The sequence below is a fragment of the Lithobates pipiens genome, unplaced genomic scaffold (genome assembly GCF_037356315.1).
Source record: "Lithobates pipiens isolate NorthernLeopardFrog02 unplaced genomic scaffold, aLitPip1_a1.2 Scaffold_22, whole genome shotgun sequence".
Taxonomy (NCBI): domain Eukaryota; kingdom Metazoa; phylum Chordata; class Amphibia; order Anura; family Ranidae; genus Lithobates; species Lithobates pipiens.
Genome location: NW_027507784.1, coordinates 109,313,572 through 109,335,180, shown reverse-complemented (window position 1 = coordinate 109,335,180; position 21,609 = coordinate 109,313,572). Strand labels below are relative to the sequence as shown.

The 21,609-nt window shown below is 41.9% G+C and overlaps 1 protein-coding gene across 1 annotated transcript in view; it reads right to left on the bottom strand.

Moving 5' to 3' along the window:
- LOC143925433 (uncharacterized) overlaps window positions 1-20,520 on the bottom strand; it is a 107,237-nt gene extending 86,717 nt beyond the window's left edge. The window contains exon 1 of the mRNA XM_077449979.1: window positions 20,422-20,520. Within this exon, the coding sequence (XP_077306105.1) occupies window positions 20,422-20,481 (60 nt within the window). The 5' untranslated portion in view covers window positions 20,482-20,520. The remainder of the gene's footprint in view (window positions 1-20,421) is intronic.
- Between the last annotated feature and the right edge of the window lie 1,089 nt (window positions 20,521-21,609).

Sequence of the window (21,609 nt, the reverse complement as noted above, 5' to 3'; positions counted from 1 at the left end):
TCTGGAGCAGAGGCTCATCGCCACGTTGCGCTACTTGGCGACAGGGAGAAGCCTTCAGGACCTCAAGTTCTCCACAAGCATCTCCCCCAGGCTCTGGGGATCATTATTTCAGAGACCTGTTCTGCCATCATTCAGGTCCTGCAGAATGACTATATGAAGGTAAGTTTTCTCCTTTAACATCACATTCTATGTATTTAATGATTGCTAATGTCTTGGATTTCTTTCCTCATTCCCTAATTATCATGATTGCAATATGCTCTAATTCATATGCTCTGCCCCTTTGTCCTCATGCATGCTGGAAGCTTTTCAAGTTCCTTTTTTGTCCTTCATGCATATTTGCCTCACTAACTTCCCCACCATGCTCTTCTGGGCCCATAAAACTATAGTCTAGTCACTTACCAATGTCTTTTGTCAGCTCCATAGTATTGCTTTCCCCTAAACACCCCCTAAAATGTCTACAAATGTTATGTGGGTGCTTCAATTCATGCAGAGGGACATTTTTTTATTTTGGTTGGGCCAAACTCATTATGAACCCCCCTCCCCCCAACTGCTAGGTCGGCTGATAGCAATCCTCTATCTGCTGACTTTACCAAACCCAATACACACTCTACCTACCTTTTTTCTGGTTACATTTATGGACAAATTCACCAAAGCATGTAGTGCAAGGGCCTGCCTCAATACTTTCAAATGCTATATTTTTTTCCCTATTATTATCTTAATAGGTAATAGCAGAATGTCAAAATGTGCTTCCATTTTGTTTTATTTTTGGTATTATGACACTTCTTACCTGTCCGGTGGGCTGCCAATAGTGTAAGTAAGGAGGGGCTTCCCAAAGTATCACACATTATTTAGGCATTCAGCTCTCAATCAAGTGGAGAGGGTTACCTGTCCAAAACACCCCCCCCCCCCTTCATTTTTTGCAAGGGCCCATCAGATGGGGGGGATGGAGGGTGATGACTCTGATAAGGGGACCTTATACTTTAGGCTTTAAATACTCATTTCCCAAAATGTTATACTGATCTTGGCCCAAAATGTTGGTGTCTAATCTGCTTGCAATGTTGATGTGCAAAATTACTAATTTTTTGTCTTGTTTCACTCCACAGTTTCCTTCAACGCCACAGGAATGGCAGACTGTGGCCTCCCACTTTGCCAGTCGTTGGGACTTTCCCAATTGTGGAGGTGCAATTGATGGGAAACACGGCCGCATCGTCCCACCCCCCAACTCGGGGTCCTACTATTATAATTACAAGGGGTTTAATAGTATCGTGATGTTGGCAGTGGTGTCAGCGACCTATGACTTCCTGTATGTGGACGTGGGGCAAAATGGCCGGATGTCGGATGGTGTAGTGTTCTCACGGACAGAATTCTACTGGCGTCTCCAGAGTGGCAGTCTGGGCTTGTCACCCCAAGAGGTGAATCAGGAAGGACTCCCGTTCGTCTTCCTCACGAATGAGGCGTTTGCCTTGGCAAACCATCTGATGCGGCCTTTCCCGATGAGGACCCTCACCCCGGATCAGAGGATCTTTAATTTCCGGCTGGCCAGAGCCAGAAGAGTCGTGGAGAACACTTTTGGAATACTGGCCAGCCGGTTCCGCCTTTTTTTAACACCAATCCACATGGTGGAATATAAAATCAATCAAATAGTGCTTGCCTGCTGTGTTCTGCACAATTTCTTGAAAAGACATTCAGCAAACTATGTGGTCTCAGTTGGGCCAGATGCAGACTTGCCAGAAAATGAGAATCTCAAGACCCTTGAATCTGATCGTCCTGGCTTGCCCCCCCAAAGCGCCCGCGAGGTCCGAACCCAATACATGGAGTACTTTGTGGGTAGGGGGGCTATTGATATGCCAGACAATGTCTGAGAGGCATTTTTGTAATACATTTTTCTTTGAAACTACAATAATCTTTGTTTTCATTTACTGCTTGGCTTGGTTTTAGGTGTCTCATAGGTACATTTTTTTATTTTTGTTGTTGTGCCTTTTTTTTACAACAGTCCAAACCCAAGTTCTGAGCGAGATGAGGTGACAGTCTCTTCTTTAGATAATCTTATTATGTTGTGGGTCTGCTACACACACACCTTGTTTTTGTTAACTAATGTATGTAGTGCGTTACTGACCAAAATCTTGTTCATTTTCCTCACCATGGCAGAAATATGTGAGGTCAGGAAAATGGCATGATTGGGAAAATTTACACATCACTGTGGGTGTTATTTACTAAAGGCACATCCGCTATGCACTACAAGTGCACTACAAAAGTACACCTGAAACTGCACTTGGAGTGCAAAGTGGAGTTGCCTTTAGTAAATAACACCCATTGTCGCCGAAAACAAAAATTTCTCCAAATACTGCTTTTGCGCATTGAAAAAGGAAGCCACACATTTTTGATAATTTAACTTCAAAGCACATTCACATGTGTGTTTAGAAAAGGGTTTTACAACAACCCAACATATTGGGTGTATCAAAAACATTATTTAAGGTAATTTTTTTGTAACTTGGCGTTTTTGTGTAAACAGGCATGGATCAAAGCGTAACATACAGAACACAGGAACTTACAAAGTTCAACTTTGAAAAGTGAAGACAATATCAGACATGAGTATGTAAAACTGGGCTGATATTGCCTTCATCACATGGGGTGTCACCCCTGGAAAAGCCAAATTTGGAAGATGCACACAGTGTGTCAACATGTGCTATTTCCCATCATAGGGGATCAATCTACATGTTTTGGGGCTGCAACCCCTTCATCTCAGCCACTCTCCTTAACCACTTTCAGACCGGGCCAATTTGCTGGTCAAAGACCAGACCACTTTTTGCGATTCGGCACTGCGTCGCTTTAACTGACAATTGCGCGGTCGTGCGACGTGGCTCCCAAACAAAATTGACGTCCTTTGTTTCCCACAAATAGAGCTTTCTTTTGGTGGTATTTGATCACCCCTGCGGTTTTTATTTTTTGCGCTATAAACAAAAATAGAGCGACAATTTTGAAAAAAACGCATTATTTTTTACTTTTTGTTATAATAAATATCCCCCAAAAATATATAAAAAACATTTTTTTCCCTCAATTTAGGCCGATACATATTCTTCTACATATTTTTGGTAAAAAAAAATCGCAATAAGCGATTATTGATTGGTTTGCGCAAAAGTTATAGCTTTTACAAAATAGGGATAGTTTTATAGCATTTTTATTAATAATTTTTTATAATTTTTTTTTTTACTAGTAATGGCGGCGATCTGCGATTTTTATTGTGACTGCGACATTGTCGGGGACCCGTCGGACATTTTTGACACATTTTTGGGACCATTGTCATTTATACAGTAATCACTGCTATATAAATGCAGTGATTCCTGTGTAAATGACACTGGCAGTGAAAGGGTTAACCAGTGGGTGGCAGTGTAGGGGTTAAGTGTTCCTAGGGGTGTGTTACTAACTGTGGGGGGGTTGGGCTTTCATTTAGTGTACACTGATCTCTGCTCCAATCACATGGAGCAGAGATCAGCGTCACTAGTTGCTAGGCAGAATGGAAAAATGTTGTTTATACAGCATTTCCTCCATTCGGCTGCTCCGTGAGACGATCGCGGGGATGCCCGCGGCGATCGAGTCCGCGGGTCCCGCGACCGGACTCACGGGGGTCCCGACCAGCGCGGGAGCGCGCCGCCGGTGGCGCGCTCCCGATGGCAGGGCGGCATCGAATATTGGACGTACATGTACGCCAATATGCCTGCCTGTGCCATTCTGTCGACGTTCATCGTCGTGCGCTGGTCGGGAAGTGGTTAAAACACGTACATTGATCCCCCATGATGGGAGATAGGGCATGTTGACACACTGTGTGCATCTTCAAAATTTGGCTTTTTGTAAAATACAAAATTTGTTGTTTCAAAACACAAAAATAAAACCCTAGCTAGTTTGGGGTGTTTCAGACTCTCCCCAAAACATCAATGATGTTCTTCATTTTATTTTGAACATCATTGATGTTTTTCTGTATATTTTCTAAATGCCGATTGCACCCCATTATCTCCCCAATCAGGATCTGGGCACTTTCACTGGTAAAATGTGATTCTTCTTCCACATCACCTAAAAAAAAAAGCAAAAAAAAACACCATGTATTATAACGACATACATTGATGAGCTTACCGGAAGCTGTGGTCTCCGACACTCACCTGTTGTGGTGACAATTTGTCCAACTTCAACGATCTCTCCTTCCTCCTCCTCCTCCTCCTCTGCTTCTGGTGTTGGAATTTCGCCTTCTTTGGGAGGTGTGGGGTCCCTGGTGTCCTCAGACTTCTGAGTCTTCTCTCCCCTATGAGAATGTAAAAAAGGAATACTTAGCACACAGAGGGCAGAAATAGGAATATGAAACATTGCTTGGAAGTGTCGTACAATTGTGTTTTTTGGCCGTGTTCAAAGGTGAGAACATTATTGTGGACACTTTGTTAAGCTGGAATACTTACCTGCAGTGTGAAGAAATCTAGTGAAGTGTAATTTGGGAAAACATTGTGTTGGGAGTGGGCTAACGAATGATGTTTCTTACGAACGATTGAACACATGAACTTGAAAGTGGCCATTTTAAACTGTACAACATGAAATCAAAGCACATGGAGCATTATGCAAGCAAGAATAATCATATGAACACACCACAACTACTTACTTTTTTGAAGAACTCGCTTGATCCTTCTGTACTGATCGTGCTCCCTCAGTTTCAGGTCTGACCAGCGTTTTCTCAGTTGATCCTTGGATCGTCGTACCCCAAAATTCTTCTGAAGACTCTTCACAACTTTAGTCATGATCTTGGCCTTTCTGATATTTGGGTTTGGGTAAGGTCCATACTTCCCATCATGGTCGGTCCTCTTCAATATGTCCACCATCTCCAACATCCCTCCAAAAGACATATTTGAGGCCTTAAATCTTCTCCTCCAGGATCGGGACGTTTCAGGCTCCGGGCTTTCCTCGCCCTCCTCCTCGTTAGTGGGCTATTCATTGAACTGTTCAGGGAGCTGCCCTGCCTGTGGCAGATGAACAACCCATTTTCTAATGACCGAAGAAAGAGGAAGGCAGCGCTGGAGAAACTTCTTGCTTTGGGCATCATGGTCCCCACGGCAGACATGACCTATGTGATGTTTAAAATTGGTGCCATGAAGAGTACATATGTCAGGGAGAGAAAGAAGCACCTGGAGTCCCTGAGATCACGAGATCCAGATGCCATTTATTACCCCAGGATGGTGTACTTCGAGAGGCTGCATTTTCTGGTAGACCAGGGGGGTACCCAGGCCACCACTCAACCATCTTCCTCAAGGCTTCCTTCACCCCCAGCTGAGGCTTCCCACGTCCAACCTGGGCCTTCCAGGCAGCAACATGTGGAGGGGCCCAGCTTGAGACAGGTATAGCATTGTTGAATATATTTACTGTTGTACATTTAATGATGTTAACTAGATGTTATTATTGATCAGTAAGTTGTGATTTAACAAAGTGGTTTACATCTCAATAGACAGTAGTAAGCAAAAAGGTTTGGCCCAGAATGAAAAATGCTGGGCTCAGAATGATAGTCTGTTCTATTTGGTAACATTCAATTTGCAACAGTCATGAGCACAAAATGGTGTGATTGATGAGCAAAAAACTAAAACTATGTCCCATTTTCATACACAGGAAGACCTCAGCCAGGGGGAGGCTGTGGCAAATGGCAGCCGGGAGGTTGACCATCGCCCTCCTTCTCCTCCTCCTGCAACAACTACAGGAGCCCAGCCACAGCCAGGAAGGAAGCCTGGAGGGAAGTGCCCAAGGAAGATGAGAGAGTGATGGCCTGGGTTCAGTCTGGTCTGACAGAAGATGCAGCCTCTTAAAGAACCACATCCTGTGGACATAGATGGCATCTGCTCTTCCTGATCTCTAGGACTTCTGGAGCAGACTTCTCTCCCTGAGATATGTACTCCCCAGGCCACCAATTTAGCATTTTTGAATTAGTTCATGTCTGCCCTGGGGGCCAAAGGCTTCGCCAAATTGACAAGTTTCTCCAGCGCTGCCTTCCTCTTTAGTTGTTTGACACCTAAATAAAGGTTTTTTTTGGTTTGAAGAAATACTTGCGTATGTGTTTTACTTCAATAAGGACAGTTTATTTGTGAGCAGGCAGGTACATTTCAAAAATACAAAGTGAAATGAACAACAAGGGGCACCAACACTAAACAACCTCCTGTAGATTAAAAAAGAAAAACAAAATACAAAAAAGATAATAATGGTGTTGTGGTAAATTGAAACCCAAAACACACCCCAAAAAATGCAAACTGTCAAAAAAGGAGATGTTGATGATAAAAATAATAAAAACAGTGTAGCGCTTCAATAATAATAAATGTGATCAACATAAATTATAAAAATAATAATATAACAAAAATCGCATAAATATAAATGCCTAGAGATAAAAGTCCAACATTAGGCGCTCATTCCACTATGTAGCTGGCATAGGAGTGACCAAGCCGTCACAGAGAAGGAAAATGGTGTACTAGGCGAATGTATTCATGTGGGTCTGCTTGACTGTAAACATCAGAGAAAAGTAGATAAATACTTCTTACCGGAACAGTTGGACTCACACAGTCATATGACGGTTGAGTCTAGAAGGCTTGAGGTCACAATCTGGGACCAAGGAGTGTAAGGAGAGAGGTCTGTTGAGCTGATGGAAGAGCTCCGGGCGGTTGTAGGCTCAATGATGGATCCTTTCAGATGGAACGTCAAAGTAATCAAGCTCAGACGCAGCCTGTTGTACCAATACTCCAACCTCCCCCGGATGAGGAGGGGGGTGTTGTGAAGTTTTAAACCAAAAGAATGGAGAAAAAGAAAAAAAGGCTCCACATGGTGCGGGTCAAACGATATAAAAAATGTTGGTTTATTGAAGTCAAAAGATAATTAATGACTTGGTGATCACGTAAAGAACAAAATGAAATTAAAAGCAATGTGGGGTGCCAACAGCTCGCCCAAAAAGATGATAAAAATAAACCACAAAATTCCCCAAAAAAAAAAGATTGTGTAGATGTGACGATTTAAAATATTGTATTGCTGAAATGACTAAAAAGACTCAAGAAATACGTTCGGGAGAAGTGTGTGTGACTATAAGCATCAAAAGAAGTTCATTCTTGCAGCATTGTAAAGAACAAGAGAATGCGCTTCATGAAAGAATTTTTAACATTGCAGCGTGACGAATGTGCTATATCGATTACGATAGTTTTACCTGAGTGAGCACTTCCGTGTCCGAATTTGATTGTGAGCATGCGTGGCACCTTGTCCATCGGAGTAGGCTACACATGATCGGACTATGTCCGATCGGAGCATGTTGTCGGAAAATTTTATAGACAAGTTGGAAAACTTGGTCCATCGGATACTCAGAGGGAAACAGTCTGATGGAGACCACACACGGTCGGATTATCCGACAACACGGTCCGATCGGACACCTTCCGTCGGAATGTCCGACCGTGTGTACAAGGGCTGAGAGTTATTCTCACTATGACCCACTGCGATTGCAGTAAGTGGATCTGTGGTTTGTTGCGCCCACTGTGGGCAAAGGAGCGTGAGGAATCTGAGACTGACGGTTTAGTCCATGTGGTATAGCTGAGAGCGTTGGGATGCGAGGTAATAGAGATTCAGGTCAGGGAGGGTCGTTCCGCCCAGATCAGTAGGGTTCTTAAGGACTCTCCAGGCCAGCTTATGTCTGTTGGTACCCCAAATGAATGTCCTGAGTATGGGCTAACAATGGTTTTAAGTTTGTTGTATCTGGTAGGAAGTGAGCCGGTGTAAGTTGCGGATGGGGGCCTTTCATGGGATAACAGATACAACGAGAGACAAAAAGAGTTTTTTTGGTTTAATGGTTACGTATAAAATGTATTATATGCATTGCGATTGTTTATGTTGTATTTCATTTGTTGTAATAAAATGCTGCTACAGCCATTTGACTCCAAAACAATATGTGTCGTCTGGCCAATCTTGGGGGGTGAAGGAATGGGGTTTAATTGTTTAATTTACAGGAAGCCTGAGCCTCTAGGAATCTGCACATCCCTCAGTCATACCACTGCCCGCTGTGTGAAAGTGAGCCCAGGGAGCCGCCGCACCACTTTAACTTTCAAGCCCACAGCCTGCTGAACAATTGCATTATTATGCTCCTGCAGCAACCAGCTTGTGATTAACAGTTTTTTGAACTGGTTAATGATAGATAATCCCTGGAATATTCAATTGTTGTCTTTATTTTATTTGTTTCCTTGTAAGAGTTTTAATTACACATCCTTCTAAAGAGCAATTAAAAGGCAGTGGCACAGTCAGGGGGTCAGGTTATATGCCAGTAGCTATAGCAGTAGAGATGCTTCCACCAACCAGGATAACTATACTATACAAGCAGGTCACTCTGACCAATGATTCATGCTCACCCGAGGTGTGGTGTCTAAGCACAAACCATTTTTTTTACCAGAACTCCTGATGGTGGAGATGGGATTTGCTGCATGTTAGTAACAGGTCGCAGTTCTCAGGATTTCCCCACCAGGAGGTGAGCAAGCCGGGGTCCAATAGTAGCTTTAGCAGTGAACGAGGTGGATGGAAAAATCTGTCCCACCAGGACATTGTGGAGTCCAGACACCAATAGAAATCTGTCTGATCCCTGTTGCACTGGCCAGATTTAGAGTCAGTGTATGGTAAACTTTGATCTCCTCACCAGAGACACATACAGCAGGTGATATGTGCTCTTTTGGAGACATTAGGAGTCTAATAAACCCTGACAAGGCTTTAATCCTTTTCCACTCTTAAAAATTAACAAAAAAATTGGCTTAACTTACGATTTGATATAATTTTTAACCCCTTATTGGCCGCCCCACATACATTTACTGTTGCAGGGCGGCCGCTCTGTGCCAAATCACATACCTAGTATGTGATCTGACACTTCCAAGTCTGGGGCACGTGCCGCCGGTGACCCGCTCACGCTGTGATTGGACACAGCAGGAGCCAAATCAGTGGGTCCGGCAGACGTGCGATCGTTCAGGAGAAAGGCAGAACAGCGGTCTCTGAGGCCGCGTACACACGCGGGGACTGTTCGCCCAACTTTGTCCGTCAAACAGTTTCAGCAAACAGTCCGCTCAAAATTAGCATGGACGGACATGGCCACACACGACGAACGAACAGTTTGCTGAAACCGTGCGCGATGACGTGAACGGCACGTACGACGGGACGAAAAATACGACGTCCTATACACTGCATTATAACTTTCGGCGTGTAAATCCTTTCTGAGCATGCGCGGAACTTAGTTTGACGAACAAGCCTACACACGAGGGGACTGTTCGCTGAAACAAAGTTTCAGCGGACAGTTTTTCGTAAATTCCGAAAAACCTTGTTCAGCGGACTGTTCGCTGAAACTGTCCGCTGAAAGCCCACACACGAGCGGACTGTCCGCCGAAACACTGTTCAGCGGACAAAGTTGGGCGAACAGTCCCCGCGTGTGTACGCGGCCTGAGAGGGGAATATGCTGATCCTGTGTTCCTGCTGAGCAGGGATATGGATTTTTACATTCCCCAGGCAAAGAACCCCCCCCCCCCAATTAGTAAATACACCCAGGGAACACATTTAACCCTTTGATCGCCCCTGATGTTAATCTCTTCCCTGCCAGTGTCATTAGTACAGTAACATTGCATATTTTTTAGCACTGATAACTGTATTAGTGTCCCCAAAAAGCGTCAAAAGTGTCAGCTAGGTGTCCAATTTGTCTGCCGCAATATCACAGTCCCGTTATAAGTCTCTGATCGCTGCCATTACTAGTAAAAAAATAAAAATAAAAATATACCATAGTTTGTAGCTGCTATAACTTTTTCGCAAAACAATCAATATACACTTATTGGGATTTTTAAATATAAATGTGGATTTCTTTTCATGGATACAAAACTAAACAAGATATGATATACATCCTGTTAACTCCTGATGAAGGAGACAACTGTTTTCTCTGAAACGTATTGGGTATAGGATATTGTATCTATATGTTGTATACCTTGATTTTTTTTAAGTTGTTCATGACCATGTTCACTACTTTATTTATATATTTCCTTGAATAAAATCATCTTTTTTACTTCAACTTTTTCATTGGTAGTGCCTTTAAAGTCGCACCCTAAGGCCGCGTACACACGGGCGGACTGTTCGCCCAACTTTGTCCGCTGAACAGTGTTTCAGCGGACAGTCCGCTCGTGTGTGGGCTTCAGCGGACAGTTTCAGCGGACAGTCTGATGAACAAAGTTTTTCGGAATTTCCGTAAGACAGTCCGCTGAAACTTGGTTTCAGCGGACAGTCCGCTCGTGTGTAGGCTTGTTCGACAAACTAAGTTTCGCGCATGCTCAGAAAGGATTTACACGGCGAAGGTTGCATTGCAGTGTATTGGACGTCGTATTTCTCGTCCCGTCGTACGTGCCGTTCACGTCATCGCGCACGCTTTCAGCGGACTGTTCGTTCATCGTGTGTGGTCAAGTCCGCTCATGCAAATTTTGAGCGGACTGTTTGTCGGATTGTTTGACAAACTAAGTTGGGCGAACAGTCCGCCCGTGTGTACGCGGCCTTAGGGATTCCCCTTTTCTCTTTGTCCTTCATGGGATGTGGCACACTGGGATATCTATTTTCTCAATTATTGGGATTTTGTTTACCAAATATATACAGCAGAGTACATATTGGCCTAAACGTTTTAAGAAATTACATTTTTTAAAAAAAAAATTTTATTGGCAATGTTTTATAGCAGAAAATAAAAAAATATATATTTTTTCAAAATTGTCGGCCTTTTTTTGTATATAGGGTAAAACAAACCGCAGAGGTGATCAAATACCACCAAAAGAAAGCTTTATTTGTGGGGGAAAAAAAGGACATCAATTTTATTTCTGAACAGCATCGCATGACCATACAATTGTCAGTTAAAGTAACGCAGTGCCATATTGCAAAAAATGGCCTGGTCATGAAGGGGGGGTAAACCTTCTGAGGCTGAAGTGGTTAAATTACATTTTTATTTTTTTATAAAAAGACCATCCTTTTTTATAACCAATTATCCTTTTTAAAAAAACTAAATGTAACCAATGAAGATAAGTTATTAGCATCGCTGTGTTTACACTCCTACATTATATATACATACAAAGAAAATAAGTTCTTATAAATCTACGCATATATGTAAACATATTTATATTAGTCAAACAATATTAAAGACTAACTAATATTGACGAAAACAAATATGTTTACAAACACTTGTATAGAGTGTAAACACAGCGCTACTATTAACTTATCTTCATTGGTTACTTTTTGATTTTTGTTTATTAATTAGGGAATTATAGCGGCGGCAGTAGTGTTATAAATAAACGTATGTTAACAGATTTATTATATATATATATATATATATATATATATATATATATATATATATATATATATATATATATATATGTCATTTTTCATAGAAAGTGCATTTCACAGCCAAAGTAAGAAACAATGATATCTAGTAAGACCAGATAACAGGAAGGGTCACGTAATGTGTTCAACATATCAACTGTCCCGGCATTACACAGTATGGATGGCATGAATGAAAACACGGAAATATATATTTATAGCAAATATTGTCGGTGCATAGAGCCGGGAGGGCATTCCACCAGTTACATGCAAGACCCAAAACAGGTATTCATGGGGGCAAAAATAAGCAGCAAAAAAAACCTCTTATGCCCCCTACACACGATCGGAATTTTGGTCGGAAAAAGCTCTGATGGTTTTCCCGATGGAATTCCGTTCAAGCTGTCTTGCATACACACGGTCACACCAAATTCTGTCCGTCAAGAAAGCAGTGACGTACAACATGTACGACGGGACTAGAAAAAGGAAGTTCAATAGCCAGTGGCCAATAGCTTCCGTCTCGTAGTTGAATCTGAGAATGCGTGAGTTTTTGCGCGTCGGAATTGCATACACACGATTGGAATTTCCAAAACGTTTTCCTTCGGAAAAAATTGAGAACCTGCTCTCAATCTTTTGCTGGCGGAAATTCGGCCAGCAAAATTCCGATGGAGCATACACACGGTCACATTTTCTGACGAAAAGCTCTCATCGGTCTTTTGCTGGCCGAAATTCCGACCATGTGTATGCTGTATTACAGTATATTGGGGGACAGGGCGTCTGGATGGCCAGCTGAGCCCAGAGATGGGACACTAAGACAGGGGTAATGGAAGTGAAGATATTCACAGTATCTGAATAGCCCATATCTGAGCTAAGCATACGAAGAAAGAGGGGCAGTCAGGGGGGAAAGAGGGTAGGGGATCTGAAGTCTCTAGTGCGAGATAGGGATAAAGTCAAGTATAGAGAAACAGGGAGAGAAAACAGGTAATGCCTCTCGCCTAGGAAACATTTTACGTTGGAAAAATTGAGAACCTGCTCTCATGCCCCGTACACACGATCAAAATTTTGGTCGGAAAAAGCTTTGATGGTTTTCCCGATGGAATTCCGATGGGATTTCGCTCAAGCTGTCTTGCATACAAATGGTCACACCAAATTACGTCCGTAAGGAAAGTACTAAAATACAACACGTACGACGGGACTAGAAAAAGGAATTTCAATAGCCAGTGGCCAATAGCTTCCGTCTCGTAGTTGAATCTGAGAATGCATGAGTTTTAGCATATCGGAATTGCATACACACGATTGGAATTTCCAAAACTTTTTCCTTTGGAAACATTGAGAACCTGCTCTCAATCTTTTGCTGGCAGAAATTCGACCAGCAAAATTCCGATGGAGCATACACATGGTCGCATTTTCTGACGAAAAGCTATCAACGGTCTTTTTCTGGTGGAAATTCTTCCAGCAAAATTCCGATGGAGCATACACATGGTCACATTTTCAGACGAAAAGCTCTCATCGGTCTTTTGCTGCCCAAAATTCCGACCATGTGTACGCAGCATTACAGTATATTGGGGGACAAGGCATCCGGATGGCCAGCTGAGCCCAGAGATGGGACACTAAAACAGGGGTAATGGAAGTGAAGATATTCACAGTATCTGAATAGCCCATATATGAGCTAAGCATACGAAGAAAGAGGAACAGTCAGGGAGGAAAGAAGGTAGGGGATCTGAAGTCTCTAGTGCGAGATAGGGAGAAAGTCAAGGACAGAGAAACAGGGCGAGAAGACAGGTAATGCCTCCCGCCCAGGGAGCAAAGTTAATCCAGGAGGTCAGGCAGGTTGTGAGACCTCTCGGAAGTAAGCATCAGTATACACAAAATGCTGTCATGGTTTCCAGGTCTCTCAAAAGGTCTCCGCCCGGTTGTACAGGGTGGCGGTGAGATCCTCCATATCTATCAGCTCGTTCATATTTTATTTATTTTTAACACATTTTCTTTGGATAGGCTTATCGCAGAGTAGGGCTTGATGTTTTTTCAGTTATCCTTTTTAGTTTCTTTACTTGTAGTAGGAGAAGATTTAACATGAAATACTGGACCTTATACCCTAAGAAGGTTGTCTCTTTTTCCATCTACTCCTTCCTTAATATCATGCTGTCTGTGAGGCCCGAAGTAAGTTCCTACTGCATTCTAGGGAAAAAAATGTTTTTCAGAAAATAGAACAAAGGTTCTTGTTTTTTCTAAAATGACACTGCGGTCATGTATAATGGCAAGTTTCGATTCAAAGGTTTCCTATTTGTAGGGATATTTCATTACAAACATATGTGTGGATAAAAACCTATTTTTCTCTTTTCTACTTATTAGTTTAGTCACGGTCCTCTGCACTCATTTGCAAGAAGATATACATAAAAGCTTTTGATTCATATTCTGTCTTTTCAAATCCCATCCAACAGAAACCACATGAAATCTACTACTGCTGACTTTAAACACAAGAGCTGCAGGCCACCATAGTGTAGAGTAAACTTTAATGCATAAATGTAATATTCTGAGCCACTGACTCTGTCTATTCTATTCTGGAGACCAATCAGTGATCTGTAAGTCTTGTTCCTTTTGGCTGGTTTTATTTCTCCCACAATGTTCCTGTGTGTCAAGGTAGATCAAATCAAATTGACTGGCTACGTCACAACATAAGCAGATTGTGCAAAAATGTCAGAAGCTTGATGTTGTTTATCTGAAGTTAAAGTCTAGCCATTGTTTCCTAATTTCCAGCATAGAGAGGCAGTAAATCTGATCTTTCTCTGGGTCTTTGCTATTGTATATGACCTTGGTAGGGAACTATTAACAGCATACATAAAGCCAGAACGACCATGGTTGGAAGGCTATTTGCTTGTCAGGTGCATAGACAGCAATCAAAACACAGTGGGGGCTCAAACCCTACCAACTCAGTTCAAAACTTAAAATAAAATAGATAGAGTCCCCCTTTAATGAGACACAGACACAAAAGTTTAAAGAGAAGTATGGGTTAAATAAAAAAAAAGAATTGCACTCACCTAGGTGGATGCAGGATCGGTCCGATGCTGCATCTGTCCCCCTCCGGTTCTAAGACTAAGAACGGAGCGATCAAAGACCACTCAATTCTCTCACTCACGTTCTCAGTGTTCCATGAGCAGAGAGCTGGTGGCTGTCAGTCATTGGCTCTCTGCTTTGCCCCTCCAGCGCTTATTAGAGTGCTGGGCTGTGCAGGGGGCAGGAGTGGCTGGGTCAGGCTCTCAGTGGCTCGCTAAGTGGCTGACCTAGACGCCGGTTCAGGCTCCATGCACACTAGCATTTTTCATAAGCTCAAAAAAAGTTAGAAAAAAACGCTGGATAAAAAAATGCTGATAATACCATTTTTGTGTCACCTTCTACTAGCATTTTAGTAGCTTTTAGTAGCGTTTTAGTAGCATTTAGAAACAGGAGCATTTGGGAGCGTTTAGGAGCATTCAGCATTTTTTCTGCTGGAAAAACGCTCTGAAAAACTACACAAAAACTATTTTTTTCTGCTCCTAGACACTAAATCTCAAAAAATGCTAATAGCCTAAAGCAGGGGTCTCCAAACTATGGCCCTCCAGTTGTTCAGGAACTACAATTCCCATCATTCCTAGTCATGTCTATGAATGGCAGAGTTTTACAATGCCTCATGGGATGTGTAGTTCCACAACAGCTGGAGGGACGTAGTTTGGAGATCCCTTACCTAAAGTAGTGTGCATGGACACATAGGATAACACTATTTAGCTTCTAGGAGCAGACTGAAATGCTAATAACAGCTACTTGGTGCTTGTTAGTGTGCATGGAGCCTGAGGCTTTTGGGCGTATCTCGACCATATGTTTGGGATCTTTTCAGAGTCTGAACCGCCTCAGTGACATCAGCCTACAACGGGCTTTAGCCTACTGTTGGCTAAAACTGGGTCATAGGAGTGTAGAACGAACTGCACGCCTGTGATTCCCAGGGGAATTATAGCCAAAATAACTTTGGCTATACTTCTCCTTTAAATGCAACACAATTTTACGTTAACCGCTTAAGGACCGCCCCACAAACAAGGCAGATCGCCATTCTGCTAGTAAGGAAGAAAGAGATCTTGTGTTTCTGTTAAGCAGGAACATGGATCTACAGTCTTCCTACAGTTAAACCATCCCCCACACAGTTAGAAAGCACTCCCAGGGAACACATTTAACTTTGATCACTCCTGATGCTAACCCCTTCCCTGCCAGTGTCATTAGTACAGTGACAGTGTATTTTTTTTTAGCAGTGATCACTGTATTGGTGTCACTGGTCCCCAGAAAGTGTCAAAAGTGTCAGCTAGGTGTCCAGTTTGTCCGTTACCGCTGGCACCCTCCCCAGTGTGAAAGTAGCCTAATGATGGCTGCAGTATATTACATTATTGTTTCTGTGTTTGAACATTTGTTAAGTCATGATAAAGGGAGTGCTTGAAACCCCCAAGAATGTTGGTTGTTTATTGAATGTAGCAAAAATTATATCTAGACTGAACCAGTCTAGAGCTCCCTTATGTTAAATTAACAAACATGTCATACTTACCTCCACTGTGCAGCTAATTTTTCACGATCTTTGCGGTTTTGCCCCGATCCTCGTCTTCTGGGCTCTCTCGGCCCCTCCCCGCATTAGATAACCCCCTAGGAGAAGCGCTCTCCCGGGAGTTACCCAGCATTCGTGCATCCAGAGATGCCGAATGCAGGACTCGGCCCCGCCCTCGGTGGCCGTGTCATTGGATTTGATTGACAGCAGAGGGAGCTAATGGCTGTGTTGCTATCAATCTATCCAATCAATAGCTGAGAACCCCTTATCCAAGAGACCGCGCGCCCCCCGTGGGACAAGTTCTAGGGTTCAGTTAAGTAAAACGGGGGTGGGGGAGGGGCTGAGGGCCGGTCACTGCCAGGTGTTTTTTCACCTTAATACATAGGATGCATTAAGGTGAAAAAACACAAACCTTTGCAACCCCTTTAAAGATAGCTACTGTGTGACAAGGTGCCTAGAAAAAGCATCATTAGAGAATAAACCCCATCAGGTCTCTCACTGATATCACAAGATCCACTGTTTTCAATGCAACCTTTGCACCAAAATGATTAAAATATGAATCTGATTCTACCACTTTTCTTTTCTCTTTTTTACAATTATATTGTAAAAACGTGACTGTTCTCAACCGATGAAGCTTCCAAGAACAGACTCTTTCAGAATAAAGTTAGATTTAATATTTTTACATTATCAAGTTTCACGATCCCTCTTGTATCTTCTTACATAAAATATATAACTAAGGAATTAACAACACAACATTATATGAGATACAATAAAGAAAACGAATTAGGACGGCAGCTTGAAGCATGCATTACAGTGGGAATACATCATTAGATATAAACATAACCCACAACACTCTTATCCAAGATTACAACTGAAATAAAACACATCTCTATATGTACAACACATATAAACATGACTGAAAAGAATGCTGTCAAAATTTAGTTGGTTATATTACTCACTGGAAATGTGCATTGCTCATTAATGTAAACTTTGGTGTTTGAAACACTGAAAACAATCTAGGAGTTAATGAAACTCAATGTTTAAAGAGAACCTGTCACCATAAAAGGACATGTAGCATTTACCAATCTGCTAATTGGATAAAGTAGCATTTTTTTTTTTACAGAGTTTGTCAATGTATGGAATAAAATATAACTAAAGGCAAAACTTTTCTTAAAATTTTGGATAGAGTGGAGAGAGATTAGAATACCTTTTAGGTTTTTATTGCTGTGATTCCCCAAATATGCTGCGTTACCACTTTAAATATAAATTGTAAATAAAGTGAACCAATTGACAACACATATTAACATACAGTACAAACAAATAAAGTCAAACAAGTAAAATATGAATTAATTGTTGTGCAACAAAACAAGTCCTAAGAGCTTCCTTAGAGTAAATGGCGATCCAAAACAGTCAACTCCCAAATCTTTCATTAAAATATCCCTCTGTTTGAATGCTGGCCACTACTACAAGCACTAAGGACAAAGATCATAAACTCTAACGAGCAGAGCCCTCTGATTCCTCCTGTATTGAATTGTATTGTAACTGTACTGTCTGCCCTAACTTTGTAAAGCGTTGGCGCTATATAAATGCTGTATTATAATAATAATAATAATTGTAAGACCTCAAAATCAAACAATGTCATATCTCGAATAAAGAAAAGCTCCCCAGCAAGGGAACAGGACACTGACAGCAGATCATCAAATGAAGATGCTTCCTCATACCATAAGCATATCATCATAACATGTAAAAGAAAGCTCTTAATAGTGCAGGTGAGCCATTTCATAATTATGAATAAAATTCAATACTAAAAACTCACTACTGTAAGTATATAAGCTTAAAACTAAATCAATTTTCCCTCTCACTATCCTGCTATCTCACATAGAATGCAATAATGTCAGCGCACCATGCTCACCCTACATGTTTCGTCAAAAGTGACGTCATCAGGGGCCAAGGGGCCTCATTGTTGTCTGTGTCCCAGATTTTTCACAAATTTTATGTTGTCACATGAAGAAGATTTTAGGGGAAATCTTTCAATGAGAGCACTTGCTATTGTGACCCTGGTGACAAGGAATTTCCTCTTCCTATTTTGGCTATGGGGCAATAAGTGAAGGGAAGTCTCCTCCCCTATGGGACACAGATGGCAAAAACCTGACAGGGGGTAAACCCCTCCCTTACTGTATCCAAAATAAAATGAAAATAAAACAAACTTTAGTTTTACTTTAATGGTACCTTATAATGCTAAATTTATCTGTGTGTAATCATAGTTGAGCTGTCCCTATTTCTTGCTGCTGTATTATGTCTTTTCGTAGTCCTTCACTGCAGCCGAGTACATGCCAACAGTAATTTTGCCAGTGCATTACCTTATTCAGGTGCTCTGTCCTGAGTCGGTGTTGTGTCCTGAGATCACCCTTGTTTGAGTTATTGAGCATTGGCAGTAATTTAAAAAAGGGTATTACCGTATCTAAGGGGATTGTGGTCAGAAGTGGGTGGTTCCTGCATATTTAGGGGAAAGCGTGCATAATCTGGGTGTGACCTCCTGGATAGTGGGTATGTTAGGTGTGGACAGGGGTGACATTGTCCCCAGGACTGGGATTAATATGTTAGAAAGTATGCAGTAGCAAGTATATGTGTTGGCAACTGTTAGTGACCTTTGATTGGTATCTCTCCTTTAGTAATGTAATCACTGGAAATAGTGCCCCCTATATGCCAGCTGTTGGTGAGGTCTAGTGCACTTGGGGTGTGGTAGCAGGACACCCCTTATTGGCAAAGATGTAGTGCTCTGCTGGAGTTGAACTAAAGAGCCCTCTGCAGGCCCTTTGAGGAATGAGGACATCTGGGAGCAGCTGGAGAAACCTTGACCCTCGGTCAGCAGGTCCCATGGCTTGGTATACAGTGGCCCCTGGGCCTATGGAGGATCTCTCTTGATATCCCAGGAACACCCTCTGTGACTAGCATCTGAGATAAGTGAGTGTAACATCTGGGGAAGATGACTTACACTATTCCTCAGTGATGTTGAATGTTCTGCATTTGTGTGACCACTTCGTGGAAAGATATGAGAAGGAGGAGAGTGTTCTGCACTGTGAACTTCTGTTAGTGAGTCATAAAGTGTAATTATAATTGCCTGTAACCTTATGAGATATGCTGGAGAGAAGATATCCAGTAAAGAGGTTAAAATGTACTTTGAATGGACATTTGTTGATTAGGGGTGACAGGCCTTAGGTTGGGAATATGTGTGTGAGCACGCTTTAGGCCAGGTGAAGAGGAAACAAAATGGCAGAGTTTCTCCAAACAACAGGTAAGTGACTGCACCATCCAAGAAGAAGAAGGGTGTGTCCAAGGACTCCATTACATAAACCCTTACATATGGACTCCAGTTTACCAGGGCAAGATAAGATATTGAGACAATATATTGAGTTTTTATAACACATTGATCTCAACCGCCTACATAGATAATCCTATTTTAACCTTACCTACAGATTTCTGTGATAAAATAATAATAATACTGATTAAATTCTGTTCAACTGTAGTGACCACACCATAGATCAAACCAGACAATCATAGATCAAAATTCAGCCGGTTTCTGCTAACCTGGCTGACTTTCAACCCATCTATGGCCTCTTTTAGCCTCACACATTCCTATTAGTCCATTACTATAATGGGCTCTTTCACTGGCCAGTAAGAATGAGCAGGAAGCATTGAAGGAGCAAGTAAGATTCTGCATTATCAGGAAAGCCTGAAACTTCACCTGCCAGTATGGCTTGGTGTTTGGCTGTAAAGCAAGGAGTTAGATTATACTGCAGGCATCTGCAGATACTTACTGTATAGGTGCCTGTGTTCTATACCTGCAGAATTCGATTTTTTGTTTCCTGATTCTGTTTAAAGTAAATTTTGTTTTTGGCTTTGGATAGAGTTTGGGAAAAATTAGAGTCCCTGTTGGCTTTTTACTATTTTTCAGGGCTCCATTGTAGAGATTTTACCATTGTAACTGCCATCACATCTAGAATAATCAAACCTCAAACAACAGCAACACAGCCACAAATGAAAGAATATAGAAAAACTGGAGTATAGTGGGGCAGCGGGATCTTCATGGTAATGTCAAGGACACATTTTATAGTGTTAAAAACATCAAATTTTATAACACACATATATGCAGAATAAAAAACAGCCCATTAGGGCAATTACGTTTTTTGAAGAATACAATACATGAGATAGAAAATTGAATCCCTCTTGATGGTTCCTACACTCCCACCAAGGGAGCCACCTCTACCTGAGAAGCCACTCAAGGAGTAGTATAAGTGTGGGCCGTCAGGTTCTCGACATGTTTTGTGGTTGCCCGCTTCTTCAGGAGGATAAAGAGGGGGTAAAGACTTAAATATAAATGAAAACACATAAATATACTGTATGTATGTTAATCATACATGATTATAGCAACTACACAATATGCAATTTACAGTTTTAGTTATACATTACTTAAGCAGCGTGGTGTGGAAAAGAAAACTTACCCCAGAATTCACACACAGGCAGCATGCAGCCTCAGGGGGGGCATCACAGAAGAGAATCATGGGCGAGCATGGGAGCACATCTATACCAAGGCCTTTAGATTTCTGTATATAAATAAATATGTACTGTATGTATAAAAACATAAGGCATAAGGCATATTGATGCGTGGTCTATAGAAGTTGATAAAACTGCATATTTAATGTTTAATGTTGTTATGGTCCTTTTAAGGAAAATATGTAGACCAGTACTTGTATTTAAAGAGGAAGTAAACCCTGATGTGTTTACTTCCTCTTTGATTCCCTGCAAAGGTAAAGCATAATGGACTACTATGCATCACATAGTAGTCCATTATGTGTCACTTATCTGACTCAGGAGCCAGCGAAGTCACCGCTGTCCCCTGTAGTCCGCAGCATCCATCTTCTCGGTGAGTCTCGCTGCTCCGCCTCTGTCATTCGACGAAGCTGTGATGACGTCACTTCCGGCAAATATCTCCTAAAACGTGACGGTTTAGGAGATATTTCTTGGACCTACAGGAAAGCCTTAATCTAGGCTTACCTGTAGGTCAAAGTGGTTTGTAAGGGTTTACAACCTCTCTAAGGTAGTTGGATATATAGTATTCCCATCCACAGTATGGGATTTGAAGTCCTTGGACGGTCCAATGAAAATCCAGCTGCCCCACTATACTCCAATATTCCTATATGATTTTTTGGGATGAGGGTACCTCTAAGTCAAATTAAATTTCTATCCATACTGAACAGTCACTTCCAACAAATGAAAGAATATTTTTTAGCAGATTGTGGAAAGGCTAGAACCCCCATACCTTTGTTGTTTTTGTGTTTGCAGATTTTCCCTCACTTCCTCTCTAGTTAGGAGTTGTCATTGTCACAGTCACAGTAATGGTGCGTACACACGTCCGAATTGTCCGCCGGACCGCATTACATCGGACAATTCAATCCTGTGTGGGCTCCAGCTGACTTTTTCATTGTAAAGTCTGGCGGACTTAGAAAGTAGTTTTGACTCAAAATTTGTCCGTCGGACTTGGCTTTCAGCAGACAATCCGTTCGTCGGTGTGCTAATCCGGTGGACTAAGAATGACGCATGCTCAGAAGCAAGTACAAGAAGGAAGCTATTGGCTACTGGCTATTGAACTTCCTTTTTCTAGTCTCATCGTACGTGCTGTATCGCGTTAG